At 37.8% G+C, this 23,680-nt stretch overlaps 1 protein-coding gene across 1 annotated transcript in view; it reads left to right on the top strand.

The window, feature by feature from the left end:
- Positions 1-629: 629 nt before the first annotated feature.
- The window catches only part of DOCK3 (dedicator of cytokinesis 3), a 450,567-nt gene continuing 427,516 nt past the window's right edge, over positions 630-23,680 (top strand). Inside the window, exons 1-2 of the mRNA XM_036739628.1 lie at positions 630-663; positions 5,311-5,394. Of these exons, the coding sequence (XP_036595523.1) occupies positions 630-663; positions 5,311-5,394 (118 nt within the window). The remainder of the gene's footprint in view (positions 664-5,310; positions 5,395-23,680) is intronic.

A 23,680-nucleotide genomic window follows, 5' to 3' on the forward strand; every position in this document is an offset into this window, starting at 1 on the left:
AAAAAAAGCAAAAAAAAGAAATAAAGTGAAAAAATATGCTTTAACTTTCACTTAGAATTCATTAATTCTCTCTGGAATTCATAGTTTCTTCTTATCTTTTTAGTCTTTTGACTTTTTAATTGTTTCTTGTCTCATGGAATTATTAGCTTCCACTTGACCAATTCTATTTTTTGAGGAGTTATTTTCTTTAGTATTTTTGTGCCTCTTTTGTCATTTGGCCAATTCTGATTTTTAAGGAGTTATTTTATTCAGTATTTTTTGTGTTTTTTAAAAAATTTTGGTGCCAAGCTGTGAGTTTTCACAATTTTCTTGCATAGCTCTCATTTCTTTTCCCAATTGGTACTCCTAGCCAGCACCTACCCCGATGTCCACAGCCTTGGAGTTCATCATTTTCTCTGGCCTAGAAAAGTGACTCACTGTGGCTTTTTGTTGGCTTTTCCTTTCAGAATTCAATTTGGCATTTTCTGTGGTCATTTTGTAGGAGAGGCTTTGGAGGAAGTTTGGCAGTTGTGACCCTTCATTCCACCATCTGGACTTCTTTCCACCTTCATGAAATTTCAGTTCACTCCCTTGTCCCAGCCAAAATGTATTTTTCTAGACTTAGAGTCAGGAAAACCAGAAATGACATAATGGTTCTGATAATTGATAGTTACTTGACAATAGGTAAGTCACTTGATCGTTCTGAACTTCTGTTTCCCCATTACTTATTAAAATAAATATAATAAATGTAGGACATGTACAGAACTATATACCAACCCCCACCCCCAGTATCTCTCTTGAGCTTCATTCCTGGATCCAATTTCCTTTTGGACATTTCAGAGTAGATGACCAGGTGACATATGAGACATGTCCAAAACTGAAGTCATTTTCTTTTTTCCCAGACTGAAAGCACCTAAACTTCCCTATTTCTGTTAAGAATACCCATTCAAGATTTCTTCACCCCTGCCTAGATTACTGCAGCATCCTCTTAATTAGTTTCCCTGCCTCCAGTCTCTCATCACTCCAGTCCACCTTGCACGCTGCTGATAAAGCAATTTTCTTTAACTGCTGATCTGGCCAAGTGATTCCCCTACTCATCCAACTCCAGTGGCTTTATATTGCTTCTAGAATACAACATAAACTCTCTTGTTTAGCTTTTAAATTCCTCTATAACCTGACCCAGACTTCTCTTTCCACTCATTGTGCATTGCTCCCCTTGCTCTCTCACTCTGTGATCCAGTCACATGGCCATTTGCTCTTTTCCTCACTCAAGATGCTCCATCTTCCATCTCTGCCTCCTTCTACTGGATTTCTGTGATGCTTTAAATGCATTTGCTCCTTATATCTGCCTCCCAGAACTCCGTTCTTCCTTTAAGATGCCCCTCAAGCATATCTTCTGCATCAGGTTTTTCTTGATCTATGCATATGGGCACCTGCTAGTTCCTCTCCTCCAAAACCATCTTGTATTTAACTTTTGATGCTTGTACACACACACATTCATATCTTTAATCATATTTATTGTCTCCCTCATTAAAATATAGGCTCATTTGGAGTAGGGATTATCTCATTCTTTGTACTAGTATCCTCAGTTTCTAGAACATAGTATTTAGTGAATACTTGTTGGTTGCTTATTAATTGCAAAAGGTTGTTGTCAGGCAGCTAGGTGGCAAAGTGGACAGGTTGCTGGGTCTAGAGTCAGGAAGATCAGAGTTCAAATCCAGCCTCACTTACTAGCTGTGTGACCTTGGACAAGTCACTTAACCTCTGTTTGCCTGAGTTTCATCATGTGTAAAATGGGAATCATTATGAGGAGTCATCCCTGGCTTCTCACGATCTCTCACATTCCATGTCTAAGCTTGTCTATTTTACCTTTGCAACATCTCTCAAATATGCCCCATTCTTTCCTCCGACATTGCCACCACTCTGGTACAGTTCCTTGTCACTGCACACTTGGAGTATCGCAATAGCCAGCTTTGGATCTGCCTGCCTCAAGTCTCTTCCTCCTCCAATCCATCCTCCATCCAGCCACTAAAGTGATTTCCTAAAGCACAGATACACCCACGATACCTCCTTACTCAATAAACTCCAATGATTCCCTATTGCCTCCAGGATCAAATTCAAAATCCTCTGTTTGGCATTCAAACCCCTTCATAACCTGGCTCCCTCATAACTTTCCAGACTTCTAATACCATCCACCCTGCCAGATATTCTTCAAACCAATGACACTGGCTTCTTGGCTGCTCCAAAAACAAGAACCTCCATCTTTTGGCTCTGGGCATTTTCTCTGGCTGTCCCCCCATGCCTGGAATGCTCTCCCTCCTCAACTCCACCCACTCCTTTCCTAGCTTCTTTTAAGTCTCAACTAAAATCTCACCTTCTACAGGAAGCCTTTCCCAGGCCCTCTTTATTCTACTCCCTTCCCTCTGTTAATGATTTCCTATTTCTCTTGTATGTGACTTGTTCATATATATTTGTCTGCATGTTGTCTCCCCCATTATATTGTAAGCACCTTTAGGGCAGGGTCTATCTTATACCTCCTTCTTTGTCCCCAGTGCTTAGTCACATAGAAGGTGCTTAATAAATATTAATTGATAGAAAAATATTACATACCTTCTGATGCTGTTGTGAGGCTCAAATGAGATAATATTTGTAAAGCACTTATTAGCAGAGTGCCTGGCGCATAATGATCATTACATAAATGATAGCTATGATTAAGATTATTATCATTACCATTATTATAATAATCAGATGAAGTAATAGATATAAAATACTTAGCAAACTTACAATCAAAGTTCCCAGAAATGTCAGATGTTGCTCTCCCCACTTTGCCCCATCACATTCTAGCTTGTATCAGACTTAATTTTATATGTTTCTGATTCCCCTCTTTAGATTATAATGTCTTTGAGGTCAAAGACTATGTTGATTTTTATATTTTCTATCTCAGCACCTAGCATAGTGACTCGCATGTGGCAGAGCTTCATAAATATTTGAATTGAATTGATTTATCAGACTTTGATGTAATAATAACTTTTGCTAAGTGCTTTCTATATCGTTTTCTGGGAGTGGTGAGCATCTCTGGTCAGTAGTTGAACTGGAAATCCCAGCTGTCCACTGATACTGTATTTGACTTGTAAGCCTGCTCACAGAGCAAAGTCTCCAATAATGAAAAATTTTGGTATAGTCATCCGTTAATATGAACTCTATTCTTATTACGGTAACAGGGTAATTGGATTGGTCATTTTGGAAAACTAGTTGATAAGAGGATGTCAAATAAAATGCCATGTGGGGAACTGATGGAGAGAAGCTTTAGGAAAAATAAATCATTAAAACTTATTAGAAGACATTGAGATATTATTTGGAACAACTTAATAAAGGTTGATAGCAGCAGGAACACATTCATTCCATTGAGAGGATTACTTCTTTTCTTCTTCACCTTAAATAATCTTCTTGTGTGTTCATCCTTCCAAAAGGAGACAAGGACTTCAGATTGCTGCCAGGTGCTATTCCAGTCAAACCTACCACAAGCCACAGTCTTTCTTTGTGATTACTTTTCTTTGATTACCTTTTTTTACTCTCTAGTTTTGACACTGAATAAATTGTGTCTGTATTGATTCAGTTAAGTGATTTTTTTTTCTTTACTTCATTTTTGCTATCATACTTTTGATGCTCACAAACACTAGTTTCTTGCCATGGTTTCTTTCTGATAAGAATCTGAGATGAGGAGAGGAGAATACACAAAAGTAGGAGGTGGAGTGTTGAGTTTGGAGAATAACTAAAGTAGCTTAAATGGAAAATTTGCAAAGGGGGAGGTAGTATGAAATAAGGCTGAAAGGTAGGTGGAAACAAGATTTTGAAGGACCTTACACACTCCCTAAGATGTTTGCATGTTATCCTTCAGTCACTGGGCAGTATCTCAAGATTTTTGAATAGGACAATGACATGGCCAGTCTTGTGTTTTAGGAAGATTATTTTGACATTTTGGAGGAAGAGTGATCATAGGGTCAGAGAGAATGGAATTAGGAAATTTACCTTGAAGGCTATGAAATCCCTAGCAAATGTTGATTAGTGCCTGAATTGAGGTGGTGGCTGTGTGAGTGTCACAGATATGTTATGGAGGCAGAAATAACAAGAACTGTCAAATGACTGGATATAGGCAATGAGGGAAAAGGAGGAGTCTAGCGTAACTTTCAGATTATGGATGTGTGTGCCTGGAACGATGGTGGTTCTTACCACAGAAACAGGGAGGTTGGTAGATGGGGAAAGAAACACTAAATTGTCTTGAACATATTGAGTTTGAAATGCTTATGAGAAATCCATGAGGAGATGGCAGTGTGGTGTAGTAGTTGGGGGGGGGACTGTATTTGGAGTCCTGAACTCAAATCCCTCTTCAAACACTTTTAGCTCTGTGATATAGGGTGTCACTTAATCTCTCTGTGCCTCAGTTACTTCAGCTATAAAAAGAGGGGCTTGGCCTTAATCTTTAAGGTTCTGACCAGTTTTGTATCTGTGCTCTGATAAGTGTTTGAGAGTTGAAGATTGCAATTGGGGCTGCATATATCTAGAATTTATGTCATACTTGATCACATGAGAAGTGATATAGCTAAAAGATCGCACATCAATAAGAGAAACAGCTCAGAACAGAGTTCTGGCAAACACTCATATTAAGAGAGGAAAGCTCTTAATGCTGATTTATTTTTGAAAAAGTATTTTTAACTAGATTGAAATGCAAAAATCAAATATGTGGGCTAGATCTTACTGAAAAAGAAAATGATTCTCTGATTATGTCAGGTACTATTAGAAATATTCAAGTATATATTTAGTACCCAGTAACAGCATTTTTTAGTGAGACAGTAGGGTATTGTGGAACGAGAACTGGACTTTAAAGTTGGAAGACATGAATTCAGTTCTCGGAAGGTGACCTTAGTTCGTGCCCTTGGAAAAGGCACACTGCAAAATGAGACAAAGTCAAAGATGAGATTCTCACGCATCTGGTTTCCTGATCTGTAAAAAGGGGATCATAATAACTGTTCTTGTTCTCTCATAGGATGGGGTAATGTATGCAAAGTGAATTGTCAAGGGTAAAGCTTTATAAAAATGTAAGGTGGTGATACTTTGATTTTTATTATCATAATTTAATGATCCTTTCCTGGCCTGAAATATTTAATATACCTTACTCTGAGAGTAGCTTAATTGAGCACTATCTTACTTATGAGAAAGAGATTTTTCCAGAGAGAATATTTTGAAGAGCATTTAGTATTTAATTTCAGTATCAAGATTTATGTTTCCATTTTAAAAAAATCCTAACTTCTATATTTATTCTTGCCTTTCTAGTGATATGCAGCTTTCGCGGATCTGTACCCCAAGGCTTAGTCCTGGAAATAGGAGAAACTGTTCAGATTCTGGAAAAATGTGAAGGTTAGTATGGTGGAATAAGAAGAGAGTGTGTGAACAGTATCTATTTTCAGTCATCATGAAGTTACATTTTTTTTTTGTAGATTATCTTCACTAAAGTCCTCTGACACTTCCTGGTGGCATAGAGACTTTCTCAAATTCCATGTCATTAAAGCATATGTTCTTTCTCTTCATTCTAATCTGAAAAAACTTCATCCATCCAAGCAGGACCCAGTGACAGACTTTCCACCTGTTTTCTGAGTACCAGCCTCACTAAGTTCAGAGAGATTGATCACCATTTTGGTGTCAGTGTGGTGACATTTTCATCTGTAGAAAGTCTTAAAAACCTCTACTAAGTTAGAAAGCAGTTGTAATCTGTGTCTGTAGAGGGAGTACCACATCAATGAAAGCACAGGTCATTTAACTATTGAAAAAGACTAACAGATTTTGAGCAATCATTTTGAAACCTTAATACATCAGATGATCAGAATACTTAGATAAATTCCATCCTGACCCACTTTCAGGGGGGGAGGGAAGCTCAAGCAGTATTGATACTAATCTAATGTTAAAGAAGGTCATCGGGTCAGAGTTTTTAAGTTAACCATCTTTTGGAACCTGATTTTTACATTCTGTTCAAAAGTGGTTTTTTAAATTTCTCTTAAGTTCAACTAAACATCTATAATCGGATATAATCAAATATCTTTGACAAATAATACATTTGTATAGAACTTGGAAAATTAATTGAGTATGTTTAAAGAACTATGGGGACTTTATGCTTTCTAGCAAATTCATTTGTAGATCCTTGTTTGGCCGATATGCCTGTCATAAAGACTAACCTATATATAATTTGAAATGGATTGGTTTGATGACATTGTTTCTTTGAACATGACAATATATAGGCAGTTTTACATGGAGAACTAAAAGACAAATGTGTCTATGAAGCATATAGTGATATGGTTATATAGTATTACATTTGATTTATCATTTGTCAGAGATATTTCAGGTAGGATTATTATTGAGGGCTGAAAATTGGACTTCCTGACCTTCCAAAGGTCCCTTTATATTCAGTATTTCTATGATTTCATGTTGAAAGGTGAAAAGGGAGTCCACGTGTAATGCAATTTTAGTTGTGATTGGAGTTCAGATATCTGAAATCTCTGAAATACAATTATATTTTTATGCAACATACTTTCACTTATCCATATTGGGAAGAAGTAAGGGAGAAAATCTATGTGTTTGTCTAAAAAAATTTATGTTTTAAATACTTTATGAATTGAATAATATATTTGCAATAGATTTCACTTTTAAATTATCTTTAAATCATTACTTTAACTTTCATTTGTTAAATAGTCATAAGTGATGGTGAAAGAAGTACCCCAGAAGGAGTTGCTATGTGTGGCACAGGCAAGCCAGGTTGACTTTTAAAGTGTACTGCAGGGGCAGCTAGGTGGCACAGTGAGTAGAGCACCGGCTCTGGAGTCAGGAGGAACTGAGTTCAAATCCAGCCTCAGACACTTGACACATGTACTAGCTGTGTGACCTTGGGCAAGTCACTTAACCCCAATTGCCCTGCCAAAAACAAAAAAAAAAACAAATAAAGTGTACTGCAGGATTATCCAGAAGGTAGATAATCCATATTTAGGTAATCAAAAATTGAATATAACTCAAATTAAGATTATTTTCTCATAGACACAAGCTGTTGCTAAGTACAAATCTCTACTGCATGCATGAGTGACAAGGTCTGAGGTTTTGTGTTGCTTCTTGTCTGGAGGTTGCTTGGTTATTTCTTGGAAAGGGACCTAAATAGAATGTTGTAAAATCCATACCTTTTTTAAAAAAATGTACTTTTTACAAAATGCAACTATTATTATGAAGGTATCTTATATTGCTTACTGTCTCTAAATTATTCTTTAATTGTTTGTTAATTTCTACAAAGAATGTAAATAGAAGGAATTCCCTTTCAGAGATTGAAAATGCAATCTGATACTTTTAAGTTTTCTTCCCAGAAAAATTCATAGCAGGATTTGGATTAGAGTTTAAAACATGTTGCCAGTAGTCACAAGTTCTGGAAATCACGGATGCGTAGATCTGAAAGGAATTTTGAGAAGTCATTCTTTTTTCTGTTCTTTATCTCTACTAGTAGAGTTACATGGAAACCATCAGGGAAAAAAGTTGTCTGAAATCTAATCCACAATCCTCCTAATGGAATTTGAATTCATTTCCTGTTGTCCTGACCATTTTGGTAATTAATTGTTGCCTTGGAGGTCTATTACTAAGTTCCCTCAGTCTTCTCCATTCTAAATAAATTCACCTAATCCAGCCTTTATTCAAGTGCTATTTCTTAAACCTATAATAGTTTTTCCAGTTTCCCTTTCAGCCATCTCTAAACCTTCCCTAGCTATCAAATGATAATTCTCTACTAATTCAAAGCAATATTAAATGTATAGTTTTCCTTTACACAGTGGACATCTTAGATTTTTACAAAAAAGTATATCTCATTTAAAATAAGGACTCATCTAAATTTTTAAATGCAGGATTTGAATTATGTTATAAAATTAAAATACACATAATTAATATCAAGCTCTATATTTCCTGTTTTCAGACTCACCAATTCAGTTTAGTGTCTCATGAATTTGGTAATTCACTAATGTTGTCATTCATATACGAAAATCCATCCTACTGTTGACATATCACTAATTAATAGGTTAAGTATATTTTTATCATGTTATTGTGGTGCCAATGAGACCATTGAAATCATCTAGTTTAGACCCCTCATTTCACAGATGAAGAAGTTATGGCCTGTGAAGGTTATGTTAGCAGATCTAGTCAAGGCTGGACTAGAATTCAAGTCTCCTGATAGCCTGTTTAATATTTTAATGGCATTTCAAAACATTCTTGATGTTTCTGAGATAATGAGATTAACTGTGAAAAGTTCTAAAGATTAAATTCTAACAACTAGAACATCATGCTTTGGATGCTTAAAGACTAATATGCCATATATAATAAAAGCCTATGCTCTGTATGACATTCCAAACACAAGGCTATTGGCTGAACTAAATTCAGGAAACTCAGACCATCTTAGATATCATGTCAAGGATCCCCAGAGCACCTAATTCCTTACGGTATGGCAATAGTCTACAAAAGGACAGAAGACTTAGTTTCCAATTTTTAATCAATGAGACACACATACACAGACTTAGAATATTGTAGCCCACCTTAGGTAGCCATATGACCAAATGTTCTCATAGCTTATTTGGAGGAGAAAACCAAAAAAGAAAAAAAGAGAAAAACCCATTCCTAGGAATTGGGTTTTTTTAACTCATAGTTTTCAAATATCCTATACATCTCAGAATTTAGAGAAGGGGAAAAAAAAGCTTTCTATCAAACTCAACCCTGGTAGTAAAAAAAAAAAAGGAAATCAACCATTCTCTGAAATTAGTCATTCCGCTTCTCAGTTCTGAATGTTTTCACTGTCTCCCATATCTGGAATCCTCTCCTTCATTATCTGTGCCTCCTAACTTCCTTGGCTTCCTTTAAGTTTCAGCAAAAGTTCCACCTTCTACAAGAATCCTTTCCCATTCTTCCTTAATCTTAGTGCCCTCTCTCTGGGACTATCCCTGATTTATACTCTGTGTGTGTGTACATATAGACAGACAGAGAGAGTTTATTTATACATAGTTGTATGTTTGTATGCTGTTTCCCCTATTAGACCGTGAGCTCCTTGAGAGTAGGGATATTATTTTTTGCCTTTCTTTGTATCTCCAACACTTAATACAGTGCCTGCCATATAGAAAACACTTAATAAGTACTAGTTGACTGACAGACTAAATAAAGTCATAGACATTTCATTCTGAATTCTTGAATTATATGAATTCTCATTAGAAGGTCTTTATCAGAGCTATCTAATGAGGAATTCTCATTGATGGTAAGGTCAGTTAGATAGTTTGATCAAATAGGCAGTGTGGATAGAGAACTGACCTAGAAGCCAGAAGACCTGGGTTGAGTTTCCACCTGTGAAACACATTGGTTCTGTGTCAAGAAAAGCTTCTTGCAGATGGTTAAGTGACTTGCTGAGGAAGCCTTTCCTGATCCCTCTTAATTCTAGAGCCTTTCCTCTGTTGACTATTTTCAATTTATCCTTTATACTCTGTGTTTGTACCGTTGTTGTTGTTCAGTCATTTCATCGTGTCCAACTTTTCATGACTCCATTTTGGGGTTTTCTTGGCAAAGGCACTGCAGTGATTTGCCATTTCCTTCCCATGTGTTTGTACTAGATATTTGCATATTGTCTCCAGCAAAAGATTGGGAGCTCCTCCAGGACAGGGGTTTTTACCCTTCTTTGTATGCCCAGATGTGCCTGAAATGCAGCATAGAGTATTAATATTTTTTTCTTTGACACACCCCTCTTCTCAGTTTCCATATTTCTTTTGAAAATACCGTCATTCTTCCATTGATCTAAGTTCACAACCTTGAGCCACATTCAACTCTTCATCCTTTTCAACTCACCTATCTAATTAGCTACCCAATATTTGTAATTTTACCTCCATAGCATTTTGTGTATCAATCACATGTTCTCCACTCATGTCACAGCCATCCTCCTTCAGGCCCTCATCATACCTTGTGTGACATGGTCATACCTGTGCTTTAGGAAGATCATTTTGGTAACTGTGGAGGATGGGCTGAAGTGGAGAGAGACTGGAGTTAGGGAGACCAACCAGAGGGCTATAGTGATAGTCCAGATGTGAGTTTATAAGGGCCAGCAACAGGGTGGCATCTGTGTAAGTGGAGAGAAGGGGATGAATAGAAGAGATGTTGGGAAGGTAGAAAGTAGGATTAGGCAACAGATTAGATATGTGGGGTGGGAGCATACATGAGGAATTGAGGATGTTGCCAAGATTGTAAGCCTATGTAGCCATGGTGGTGGTGATGTCTTCTACAGAATAGGGAATTTTGGCAGATGGGAAGGTTTTAGAAGGAAGATGATGAGTTCTGTTTTGGACATCCTTGAGATGCCTACAGGACATTCAATTTGAGATGTCTAAAAGGCAGTTGGGGCTGTTAGATTAGACATCAAGAGAGAGATTAGGGCTGGATAAATAAATCTAAGAATCCAATACGTAGAGATGATTACTGAACCCATGGTAGCTGACAAAGTGACAAAGCAAGACAGTGTAGAGGCAGAAGAGGAAAGGACCAAAGGTAGACTTGTGGAAAACCTATAGTTAGTGCTTATAATCTGAAGGAAGATCCAGCAAAATGTTTGAGAAGCACTGGACTGGAAAAAAACTAGAAGAGATCTGTTTCACAGAAAACACCTTAAAAGCATGGAAAACTGCACAAAAACTAAAACACGGAGAAAAGAGAGTAGCTGGGAGAAGAAGGTAAGTTTTGTTGTCAAAAGCTACAAAGAGGTCGAGAAAGATGAGGCCTGAGAAAGGGCCATTGGATTTGGAAATCCAGAGATCGCTGGTAAGTCTGGAGAGAAAATTTACACTTGAACAATCATTTCAGAAGCCAGACTTCAGAGGAAATATGCTGGAGAAGGCAGCATAGAATAGGATAAATGATCCATATAGAAGGATTTGCTTTGGCAAAGAGAAGGGGTGGCCCCTCAGGTGAAAGGATGGTTGGAGGGGATGCCATAGGTAGCTTTGGGAGGAATGAAGAAATTTGGAATAGCTATTTTGGTGACTGAGATAGCGAATTTATTAGGGAGTTATAAAAGAATTGCCTTGCTATGGTGAAAGCCTAGTTGAGATTATGTAACATAAATCTGTAGCAGACCCGGTCAGCATCATCTCTGAATTTTCTTTAGTTTCAGTGAGTAACACATGAAAAGGAGAAAAGGCAATGAAGGGGGAGAGTAATCCAAAGTTGGGACTTGGCAAGAAATGATCAGAGGATAAGGGGACAGGGGACTGGAGTATACAGTCCAATTTTTTCACTCAGGTTTTGGAGGTAGAGAAGGAAGAAGAACGTAGCCAGTGTGAGAGTGATGGCCTTTGGAAGAACTGAGAGATGGAGGGTTTGGAGGTTAGAGTGAAGATAAAGAGCAGGGTTAGGGCAGCTAGGTAGTGCTTTTGGATAGAGCACTGGGCCTGGAGTCAGGAAGACCTGAGTTCAAGTGTGACCTCAGCCAGATTTGAATCTACACGGTACCTATTAACTATTCACATAATTAAGTACTTTATTAATGTTTGTCCCTCCCTCCTACACCTTCTGTCTTCTGACTCTCCCTCCTTATGATGCAGCATCCTTGGCCATCTTTTCCATTACTGGTTCCATTTTCACTCATACCCTGAGTCTCACTGTCATAAGGAGTGAATCATATGTTTTCTTTCATATACTCTAACTTCCTAGTTCTTCAATCTACTCAATTCTCCTGATGTATTTTTCCCCTCAGCTACACACAGATGGTCACACGCTTGACCTCGCCTTTAACCTTTAATACTTAACAAGTGTTAAATTTCCATGTTCATGAACTCTGAAATCGCTTTACCTGCTGATAATCTTTTCTGCCTAATAATAATGACTAGCATTTATATAGTGCTTTAAGGTTTACAAAGCAAATAATCTCCTTGTTTTTCTTCACAACAACCCAGGGAGGTAGGTGCTAGAAAGACAGAGGTTAACAGATTTGCTCAGAGTCGCACACCTGGTAAGTATCTGAGGCTCAATTTAAGCTCAAGTTCTCTTGACTTGAGGCCCAGCACTTTATTGACTTGGTCTTCTAGAAAAGATTCAAGATGAAAGCAGGTTTGTTCACACTGGAACAGGCATTCGGGGAGCATAGTGAAAGGGGAAGGCAGGTCCATTTTAGGACATTTGGGGGATATGTTTGAGGGGAATGGGAGGAAGGCAGGAGTGGGGGATAAGGTATAGGGTGTGTTCATTGTCATCTGAGGTTTCAGTCACTGGCATGAGGAAAGTATGATATGTGTGGGAGTATATTAAGTATTGAGAAATTATTCTGGGCAGCGTAACCAGGCTAGAGAGAGGTCAGCTGAGTGGTTAAATTATTGAAGACCCACCCTCGATGTCCAACCTCATAACAGGCAGTGATGTGGAGTCCTGTGAGGACAGGACTCACAGCCAGAGACTCACAGCAGGTAGGAGCCAGATGAGGTACAGGCTGGGAGAAATCTGGACAGAAGGTAGAAGCTGGTAATTTGAGGTCAGCTGGATCTGAGAAAGGACTACAGAAAGACTTGGAAAGACAGAGGCCACAGGCAGCCAGCCCAGATCCAGAGCTAACACAAGCCTCCCTGAGAGGTTAGTTGAGTGAAGGAAGGCACCACAGGCTGGGGGCCTGGATCGAGGGTTACCAGTTTACTCCTTTGTAAAATGAAAGAGTTGGACTAAGTGGCCTCTGAGATTCCTTCTGGTTCTGTAGACCTATGGCTAGGGATCATCATTATAGGATTTGATTTACACATCAATTTCTACCTGATATAATTAACTAATAATATTAAACCTCAAAATGCCATGTTATGTCAGTGTTAAAATTTCTCCACAGAATGTATTTTACAAGAGCTAGGCAAATAGAAAAAAGTATTTCTTTGAATTTTGTATATCTTCTAATGAGCTTAAGGACTGATAAAAAGAATAAACATGAAAGAATAATCTGGACTTCTGATTAACTTTAAGTCAATTCCTTTTATTAACTAGGATAGGAAGAAAATGTATGTTTCTCTTTGACCGCCTTGCAAAAATCGAAACACATTTGTGCTCTACTTTCCCTAAAAGAAGTGACATGCTTACTTTATTCTTTTTCATGGTTTTATTTCCTTTTGATCTGTTTCTTCTTCCACAGCTGTGACAAATATGGAAATAGGTTTTTCATGATAGTACATGTATAAACTATACATTTTCAGAAGAGGAGAGAGAGAGAAAAATTTGAAACTCAAAATCTTTTTTTAAAAATTAATTAATTAATTTTTAGTTTTCAACATTCACTTCCATAATATTTTTAGTTCTAAATTTTCTCCCCCCTTTTCTCCTCCCTTTTCCCCAACATGGCATACAATCTGATTTAGGCTCTACATTAAACATATTTTTACATTAGTTGTATTATAAAGAAGAATTAGAATCAAAGGGAGGAACTATGAGAAAGTAGAAACAAAAAAGAGAGAGAGAGCAAATAGTATGTTTCGATCTGCATTCAGACTCCATGGTTCTTTTTCTGGATGTGGATAGCATTTTCCATCATGAGTCTTTTTGAATTGTCTTAGATCCTTGCATTGCTGAGAAGAGAGAGCTAAGTCTATCAAAGTTACTCATTGCACAATGTTGCTGTTACTGTATACAATATTCTGGTTCTGCTCACTTCACTCAGAATCAGTACATGTAAGTCTTTCCAGGTTTTTCTGAAGTCTGCCTGCTTATCATTACTTATGGAACAACAGTATTCCATTACATTCATATACCACAACTTGTTTACTCATTCCCCAATTGATGAGCATCCCTTCAATTTCCAATTCTTGGCCACCACAAAAAGAGCCACTATAAATATTTTTGTACATATGAGTTCTTTTCCCATTTTATGATCTCTTTGGGATACTGACCTAAAAGTGGTATTGCTGGGTCAAAGGGTATGCACAGTGTTATTGCCCTTTGGGCATAGAACTCAAAATCTTGTAAAAATGAAGGCTAAAAAATTTTTCTTAATATGTAATTAGGGAGAAAATAAAATACTATTTAAATAAAAAATAATAATTAAAAAAGAAGTGACATAGAAACAAAAATTAGAGAGAAAGAAATTATTTTATTGGGTTGTTTTCTTGTTCTATAAAATTAACAGAAAAGTTTTAATGAATACATAGTTAACAGGTCAGATTTGGAAAGTGTCTGAAAATATGTTGGTTTTTTGGTGTGGAAGTCAAATCCGACTACCATATTTACTTGCTCATTTTTCACAAGTAACATTTCTCTTTTTCCCACATGAACTCCCAATCCCTTTTCCCCTGGCCTCAACAATTTGCTTTTAGCTGAATAAATTCTTTTGATCACCTTGTGTCAGATGAAAGACCCTCACCAATTAAAAACTTAATTTGTAATAAGGAGCCATCTCAGGGTGGGAACAGAAATAAATTTTATTCAATTCTTGAGAATAGGGCATCCCCTGCCAGAACAGATCTAGCAAGGGGAGCGCTTTACAAAAGGCAAAGCACCAATAATTATACCTAACACAAGAGAATTCCCGCCCACCTCTGACCCTTCTCACCATTGGCTGGGAGGTGGGCTTACAATCTGAGCATGAAAGCTAGACAAAGAACCAGGAAATTGAGCCACAGAAACTCCAATTCCCATTCCCTTGGTTAATGATAAGGGGAGGGGGAGACCCTCTCCATTCTTACTTTTACAGTAAAGGAAAGTAGGTCACAGTGACCCTATTCTTACTGAGCAAATCTTTAAACCAGAACCAGAAGAAAGAACAAGAAGTTTCAGGGTAAACTTTCCCAGAGGCTGAGCCATCAGACTCTCATGGCCTCAGAATTTTTCTACTTCCCTATTTCCCTATTCCTTGATTTTTAAACATTTCTTAGTATAGATATAGATATATATTTATACATATCTTCCCTGTGAAGTCTTCACATTTTATTTACCTCACACAATCTGCTTTAGGGTCTATGGATCTAATCCAGAGCTTTGAGCTCTGGTAGAGTCATTGGAGAGTTTTGAAATGCATTTAATTAAACTTTGTTTTCCTAAAGAAAACATAGCATGTTAAATCTTGTTCCTATTTCTTCCAGTCTACTTGAGTTTTCAGACAATCTGCCCCCAAAGATCTTGCAAAACACTGTTGCTGTTAGCCAAGGCTAGTCTACTGGTGAAAATTGTGTTCCAGGTCACGGTGGCTATCTAGATTTACCAGCAGCAACATCTTTACATAATTTCCCACTCCCATTTGCTTATAAAAGAATGTCACACCTGACACAAGGAACCAGGTTCACTTGGGGAGGAAGCTTTTCTCAAATGTTCCCTGGTTCATCCTTGGTTTGTCCCTGCCCAGAAAAATCAATAGAGCTTCTATATCTGGCTCGTTTTGTTTACTCAATAAGCAACCCTGGCTCTTCTGCAAGCACTTATGCTAATAAGACAACAATCCATCAGCAAGCATTTATTAAGCACCTTCTATGTTCCAGGTACTGTGCTAGATTCTGAGGATACAAACAAATTAAAGGTTTTAAGCCCCTCAAGTAGTGGTGTGGGCCAGGCTTGACTCATACCAGTCTATTGGTTCAGGATTGAAATTTGAATGAAACAATGTTCATAGATCATCTAACATTGGACAAAAAGGAAATTTACTTAACAATAACAAAGGATAGCCAGGAAGGATAAAGCCCTGATTAGAAGGGCATGTTGACTTGGAGGGCAATGGGGTAACTGTCAAGTCTGAGAGGCCCTGACTTATCCTGAGTTAGGCTTTTTATGCCTTAGGAAGCTGTGTCAAAAGCCGGAGCTCTAGTTCCCTGGACCAAGAAGGCCTTGAGAGCAGCTTCCCTGCATTTTAGAGAAGAAGAAAAAAAAACTATTCCACCCTACGTATCAGGGACCCTTGTAGATATTACTCCTACTGCAAGAGCTTCCATTTTATTGAAGGGGGGGGGAGGAGGAGAGGTTTTCACAGAGAAGCAAATCCTGGATATATACAAAATAAACATAAAGCAATTTTATTGGGGAGACACTAACAACTGAGGGACTTGTGGAATCAGGAAAGGCCTTTTGAAGGAGGTGACATTTGATCTGAGCCTTGAAGTAAATTAAGGAATCCAGGTGATAGAAATAAAGAGAAAGAACATTCCAGGATTGAGGTGCAGAGGTATGGAGGGAGGAAGTTTTATTTACTGCAACAGAAAAGCATGAAAATCATGAGGACTGCTACCTGAAACCATAGAGAGTTAAGAGGACTATTCTCCCCTAACCAGTGGTCCATACTTCCTACCTTGTACCCCCACCAAAGGGATAGAGTCCTATATAATCCTTAAAGAGAGAAACAAACCTCCTGTCTGGGATGGGGAGGCATCCCACCTGCTCCAGGCATCTATATGTGCAGTTCTCATTGACACTACTACTCTCCCCCTTGTATAATACTGGAAAAGGGCTCTAGGTCACAAGAGAGATGACCTCCTTGGCAGCCCTATGCAGTCCAGATGACTCCTTGCTCCTTGGTTCTAGCTCCTTATCCTGCAATTGATTCCATGGTTCCTTCAGGACTCTCATGGCTCTAGTTATATGGCCCCCAGTTGTGGGTCAGCCCAGGGAAATTTTTTAGCTCTTTTAGGATAAGACAGCCAGGGCCAATAGACATTTCTAGCCTTTTTTTATGCAAGCCGTCTGGATCCATTTACTTATTTCTCTTCTTTTCTCCCTACCAGGCAATCAATATAGGCCTATCAGGGGACTATAAAAACCTCCCACTCACCCTTCTTAACCCAAAATCCCAGGTTGTTACTTTTGGCCCGCTTATTGTCAGCTCTGTTGAATTTACCTTTTTGCTTCTTCAGAACCCAGGCAGACTGAACCTCAGCCTACACTTTCTCTTTTTAAGGCTGATGAAAAACACTTTTGCCCCTTTCCATTCACCAGTCATCTTCCCATTCTCCATCACCCCCTTGACACAAGTCAAGAGAAAAAGCTCTGGAAACATCGGAAACGCTGGTTGAGTAAAGGGCATAGCTGGCAGCCGCTGGACTGGCAAAGACTCACTTTGCAGTTATACTGGTAAACTCCCTGCTGACCTGGACTGCCTCCCCAGGAATAAAGAAAGAATGCCAGTGCTGTGAATGAAGTCATCCATTCCAGCCATGCATGATATAAGTACAAATGTGGTTGTAATCCTTTTTTGATGATCTAACTATATTAAAGCAATAGGAAATGGAATTATGGTATGAAGTCTATTAAGGAAATAGTGACATTTGTAATTTGTTAATATTATTGAGAATTGTGTAGAATTTATCCTTGATCCTGGCATTTCACTCGTATGCATTATATGTTGTAGTAGCTGTGATGTAGTCTGATCTCCTTTCTCTCACATATTTATAATCTATATAGGCACACCCATACATACACATATGTGTATATATATACACATACATACATATATGCATATATATTTGTTGTTGTTCAGTCATTTTCAGTCATGTCTGACTCTTTGTGACCCCATTTGGTGTTTTCTTGGCAAAGATATTGGAGCAGTGTGCCACTTCCTTCTCCAGCTCATTTTACAAATGAAGAAACTGAGGCAAACAGGGTTAAGTGAATTGCTCAACATCACACAACTAGTACAGGTCTACAGCCAGATTTGAACTTAGATCTTCCTAACTCCAGGCCTAGCGCTCTATCTGCTACGTCACCTAGCTGTTCACATAGGATATATAACATGTGATCATATCTTATCATATCATATCGTATTACATTATTATGCTTATATATTCTTAAGCAATTTATAAAGTAGTCAGAACCTAATCTAGAAGATTTTTCCAAGTACATTGAATTTGAGAGACTCATAAAATCAGTGATGAAGTTCACTTATAGTTATAACGTTGTCACTCAAATAATGAGAGATGGAATGAAGTATGGAAAATAGTGATAGAAATAGAATTGAAGAAGCAAGTCTTTTAACTGAATGATAATTAGGAGAGGGTAACCTACCTTGGGAACAGTGTTGAGGAATGCACACTTTTACACCAATACAAGCATGCATGTGCTAACTGACAATTGTAGGATCATAGATTTCAATCTTAAAGAGGCCTTGGCTGGCTGGAAGGGACCTCAGTCACTATCTCATTTAACCTATATACAAAAGGAACTCCCTTTCGAAGATTCCCAACAAGTGGTCATCTAGCCTCTGCTCAAAGGCAGAGGAAGAGGAAGTCACCACTTCCAGAGGCCACCCATTCCACTTTGGGGCAGCTCTAACTATTAGGAAGTTTTCCTGGCATCAAGCTTGAATTTGTGACTTTTACCCACTGCTTCTAGTTAGTTTACCTTGGGGATAAATTGTTGTCATGTCATTTCATTCTTCATGACCCTGCTTGGGGTTTTCTTGGCAAAGGTGGTTTGTCATTTCCTTCTCCAGCTCATTTTACAGATGAAGAAACTGCGGCAAACAGGGCTAAGTGATTCGCCCAGGGTCACACAGCTAGTATGTGTCTGAGGCCAGGTTTGAATTCAGGAAGATGAGTCTTTCTGACTCTAGGCCTAGTGCTTTGTCCACTGCACTGCCTAAGTGCCTGCTGGAAACAAGTAGAGAACAAATCTAATCCCTTTATCACATGATAGCCCTTCCAATACTTGAAACCACCTACTATATTATGTTCTTCTCTGAGTCTTCTCTTCCCCAGAAAAAAAATCCCCATTTCCTTCAGCTGATCCTCATACAGCATGTACTTAAGACCATTCAGCATCCCGGCTGACATCATTTGAACATTCTTCACAATATCGTCAATCACCCTTGAAACACAAAAACCAGAATTAAACGATTCAGATGATGTTTGACAATGGTAGAGTGCAGAGGGACTCCCTGTACTATTCCTAGAAGCTTTGTCCTTTTAATTCAGCCCAAAATTACAGTAAATTTTTGGCTACCACATCACACTTCTAACTCATATAGAGCTTGCAGTCCACTAAAATCCCAAGATTGTTTTCAGAACAACTGTTACCTAATCATGCTTCCACCATCTTGTACTTGTGAAGGAGATGGCTTGTAGTTAAGTGTAAGCTGACATCTATTCCTACTGATTTTCATCTTATTGGATTCAACCCAATAACCTACCATGATCCTTTTAGATCCAGCCTTTGTTGTCCAGGGTGGTAGTTATTCCCCTCAGTTTTGTCCCATCTCCAAATCTGAGGAGCATTCATTCCATCTAATCTGGCATCTTCTATGCCACTACCCTACCTAGTTGCCTGTGCTGATTATGTGGTATACCTAGCTGAGTGTACTGCACAGTGGATTTTTAGATCAAAATCTAGGTATGGTTTAGACTACTTGGCCTATGTTCAGTTTCTTTAATTCCATGTTTTACTATCAAGGCATTTATACAAACTTGAATAATCATACTACAACTATTTTTTATTTCTCATAAGAGTAAAAGATACATGTTAGACTCTCTGGAAATGTGTATATATGTCTGTCTCTCTCTATATATATGTATGTGTATAAATGTAATAGACAAATAGATACATATGTGTTCATATAAGCATTTCTTTCCTTCTTACTTCCTTTCTTTCCTTTCTTTCTTTCTTTCTTTCTTTCTTTCTTTCTTTCTTTCTTTCTTCCTGTCTTACTTTCCTTCCTTCCATCTTTCTTTCTTTCTTTCTTTCTTTCTTTCTTTCTTTCTTTCTTCCTTTCTTCCTTTCTTTCCTTCCTTCCTTGCATCTTTCTTTCTTTCTGTCTTTCTTTCTTTCTTTCTTCCTTTCTTTCTTCCTTTCTTTCCTTCCTTCCTTGCATCTTTCTTTCTTTCTTTCTTTCTTTCTTCCTTTCTTCCTTTCTTTCTTCCTTTCTTTCCTTCCTTCCTTGCATCTTTCTTTCTTTCTTTCTTTCTTTCTTTCTTTCTTTCTTTCTTTCTTTCTTTCTTCCTTTCTTTCTTTCTTCCTTTCTTTCCTTCCTTCCTTGCATCTTTCTTTCTTTCTTTCTTTCTTTCTTTCTTTCTTTCTTTCTTTCTTTCTTTCTTTCTTTCTTTCCTTCCTTCCTTCCTTCCTTCCTTCCTTCCCTCCTTCTTTCTTTCCTTCTTTCTATTTTTTAAGGCGATCCTAGGAGGCAATGCAGTATAGTAGAAAAAGCACTGGTCTCAGGAGCTGAGACATCTAGATTCTAGTCCCAGCTCTGCTATGATTTCTGTGATTTTAGGCAAGCTACTTCCCCGCTCTGGGGCCCAATTTCCTCACCTCTAAAATGAGGGCTTCGTATTAGATGATTTATTACATCCCTTTCAACCCTAACATGAGGTGATTCACTAACAGCTTAGAAATATAGACAACTGTTAGTTATTTTTTTAATTGAAAGGAGAAGAGGCACAGATAATGCTAATTGATGTATAATTTGTACATCTTTTCTCTTTGATGTTGACCATCAGGCCCACTCATATAAACATGTTTATAGCTTTATTTTCCCTGTGACCTACACCTACTATTTCCCTTCCTCTCCCAGTTTGTCACTGTTATTTGAATTATAAGGAGGAGCAGAAAAGCTCCTAGGTCTCATGTATAAGTAATTACTATAATTACTAATAAAGTGAACTCTGGGACCAAATAAGAGATTTTCACTATCTATAACTCTTCAACTTGCTCCTGAGTTTTGCTTCATTTATTTATTTAGTTAGTTACTTATTCACTTATTTATTTATTTATTGCTTTGTTTATTTGTTAAATTTCAATTACAGAGAACTAGAAGGAAGTATAATCGCCCTTCAAAAGATCGTATCTTTGTTAACTTTATTTATCATAGGATGAAAGACCTCTTGGAAGTTAACTTTCTCTTAATTCAGTGGTTCACCATTTTATTGAGGTAAACACAATCCTAACATACTTCTAGAACCCAAATGGGAAGGAAAGTCTACCCAAAGATTTGACATAATCTACCATCAATTTTTTGTTTCTGAATGTGATATATATATATATACTTGAAATTTTCTTTGAGAAGCCAAGACCCTGGCAAGCAACCAAGCTTTGACTTGAAAACAGAGTGTTGCCCAGTGTGAAAGCACAACCGGTGTCTGTTCCTATTCAAATGAAAATTGCTGGGAATCTTTATTTAAATTGCAGCACGAGTGCAAGCAAGCATTTGAATCTTTTCCTGCTTTTCTCTAGTTCTTGGTTATATTCTGAATTTTGCATTCTCTAATGCAGGAAGTTAGTTTGGGAACAGAAAGTGAGAATATGTCAGTACATCTCTGAACTTTCTAGCAACTAAAAAATCTTGATTAAGCACCTATATTGTGTGCCCAGTAGAAGTACCAGCATCCTTGGAGAACACAAAAGTAGGTGACATGATCTTTTTCCTACAGGAGCTTTAGTCACAGAAAAAGACTTGCATAAATTAAACAATTCAAAAGTAATACCACATATAAACAAATATCTTAAGATTTACACACTAAGATTTTGGTTGAGACTATAAATAGAAGATAAGAAAAGAGTACTCAAAATAGTTTGGAGATTGGAACACTGTAGTTATTGGAGAAGGCTTCGAGGAGGATTTAGGACTTGAGCTGATTCTAGTGGACAGGCAAAATTAGGCATGGGGGAGACAGGGCAATTTAAAAAAAAACAAAATAACATGAGTATTGGCTTGGAGACAGTTATTAGCCATATATATTCAGAGGACAGTGAGGAGGATAGTCTGTCTGGAATGTACTGTTTACATTAGTGACTAGTAATGTCCAAAGAGCTGGTTAGATAATTTGAGATCAGATTATATAGGGATTTATAAACCAGGGAGAGGAATTCAAACTTGATATAGTAAGTGAATAGATGGATTAGAATAATGTAGACTTGAATCAAGCAGACTAGCCAAAATATTGTGGCAGTAATTATAGAATAACATAAACGTAGCTATCTCAGGCTTAGAGCAGTGGAAATAGAGAAAGAAGTTGCTGATAGGAGATATATTTTGCAGGAAGATTTGATAGGGCTATGAGAGTGACTGGATATAGAATGTGAAGGAAAATGATGAGTTAAAGGTGATTTAGAGGTTTAGAACACAGATGAATGGGACAACAGCAGTGGCACTGACAGGCAGGAAAAATGAGAAGAGTAAGATAATTTGGTTTCCAGGACATGATGAATTTTGTTTGAGCTGATGGCAAGGCATCACTTGAAACTCATGTCCCAAATTGGAAATGTTGGTAGGTAAACACTTCTTCTCAGGGTGGGGGGAAAGGTGGAAGTTTGTCCTAGATGGGAAAGCAGTTTGGGAGTGTTTTGTGCTGCCACAGAGCTCGGTCAGAGTACTGAGGAACTGAGAAAACTGGGATAGAACCCATTCATGTGGCTGTATGGTATACTCCACTAAGCCTGAAGCAAAGAGCCCACCATCTAACTAGGGGCCAGTTCTGTCCCCCAGAAGTCATTTGGGGCAGAGACTGAGGCTCATGATAAATTAATAATGAAATAGCCCCAGAGGCAGCTTTGAAATCTAGCGCCAGGGAAGCCATAATCAAAGGGGAAGGAGTCAGCGGTGTGAACAATAGGATAGTATTACAGGAAAAAAAAAGACCAAGATTGTGAAGAATCTTGGGAAGAAGAAAACTCAGTTAAGGACCTTCAGGATAAGCAGATAATCTAAGAGGAAAGATACTAATTACAGAAGTGATATGGCCTCCAGATCAGCTAAGCAAGTACAGACACCTCTGAATAGATATTGGAAGACAAAGGAAAATGAATCATCACTTGATGAGGCAGAAGATCCTGTGAATTCACAAGAGAGCATGGAACCCAGAGTAAGATGTTCAAAATGGTATAAAAGAAAAGTAAGAATTGTGAATGTAGAATTTATGGTCTGCAGAGCAGAAATAATTGGCAGAAAAACTTGAATCCACTGTGATAATCCTCGCCAAAGAAACAAAAGAGAATAACTGATTGGAAATGCAAATGCATAGAAGTAAAGGAAAATCTGGAATAAGAGGAGCAAAAAGCAATAAGGTTAAAAGAGAACGTGATCTCCATACAAGCAAGACTCAAAGATAAAATGCATAGACATTTTAAGGATTACAGGTGCCCCCAAACATTTCAAGTAAAAATAAAAACAACACCCAAACAACATAATAGAAAAAATTCAGTTCAGTAATTCAATTCAGTTCAATTTAATAAACAGTTGTTAACAGACACTGCACTAAGAAGAATACTGCTCAGAACTTCTGAACACAGAAAATAAATGGAAAGAATGCACAAATTACTTCTGTTGCAGGGGAGGGGTGGTGGGGAGAGATGGGGAGAAACTATGGTTCAAATGCCAAGAAATGTAGTTGTTTAATTTTAACAATTCAAATGATAAGAAACTAATTTTGCAAGCAGCCAGGAGAAATGTCTTCAAATATAAGTGAAAGGAAATTCAAATAACAGAAGACTATTTTTTACCCACCAAAAATCACAGGAGGGAATGGAATAATGTTTGCAAGATAACAAAGAAGTTCAGGAGGCAACTCTAGCTGACATACCTGGCAAATCTGAGCCCAAGAAAGAGACAAAGCAGAAAGCAAGAAAAACTAAACCTATGTTAAAAAACATGTAAGCAAAATAAATCCCTACTTTGACCATATCATCCCCCAAAATGTGTCTCAATATGAATTCTAAGTCCCTCACCTCTTTA

This window comes from Trichosurus vulpecula, chromosome 9, assembly GCF_011100635.1.
Source record: "Trichosurus vulpecula isolate mTriVul1 chromosome 9, mTriVul1.pri, whole genome shotgun sequence".
Classification (NCBI taxonomy): Eukaryota; Metazoa; Chordata; class Mammalia; order Diprotodontia; family Phalangeridae; genus Trichosurus; species Trichosurus vulpecula.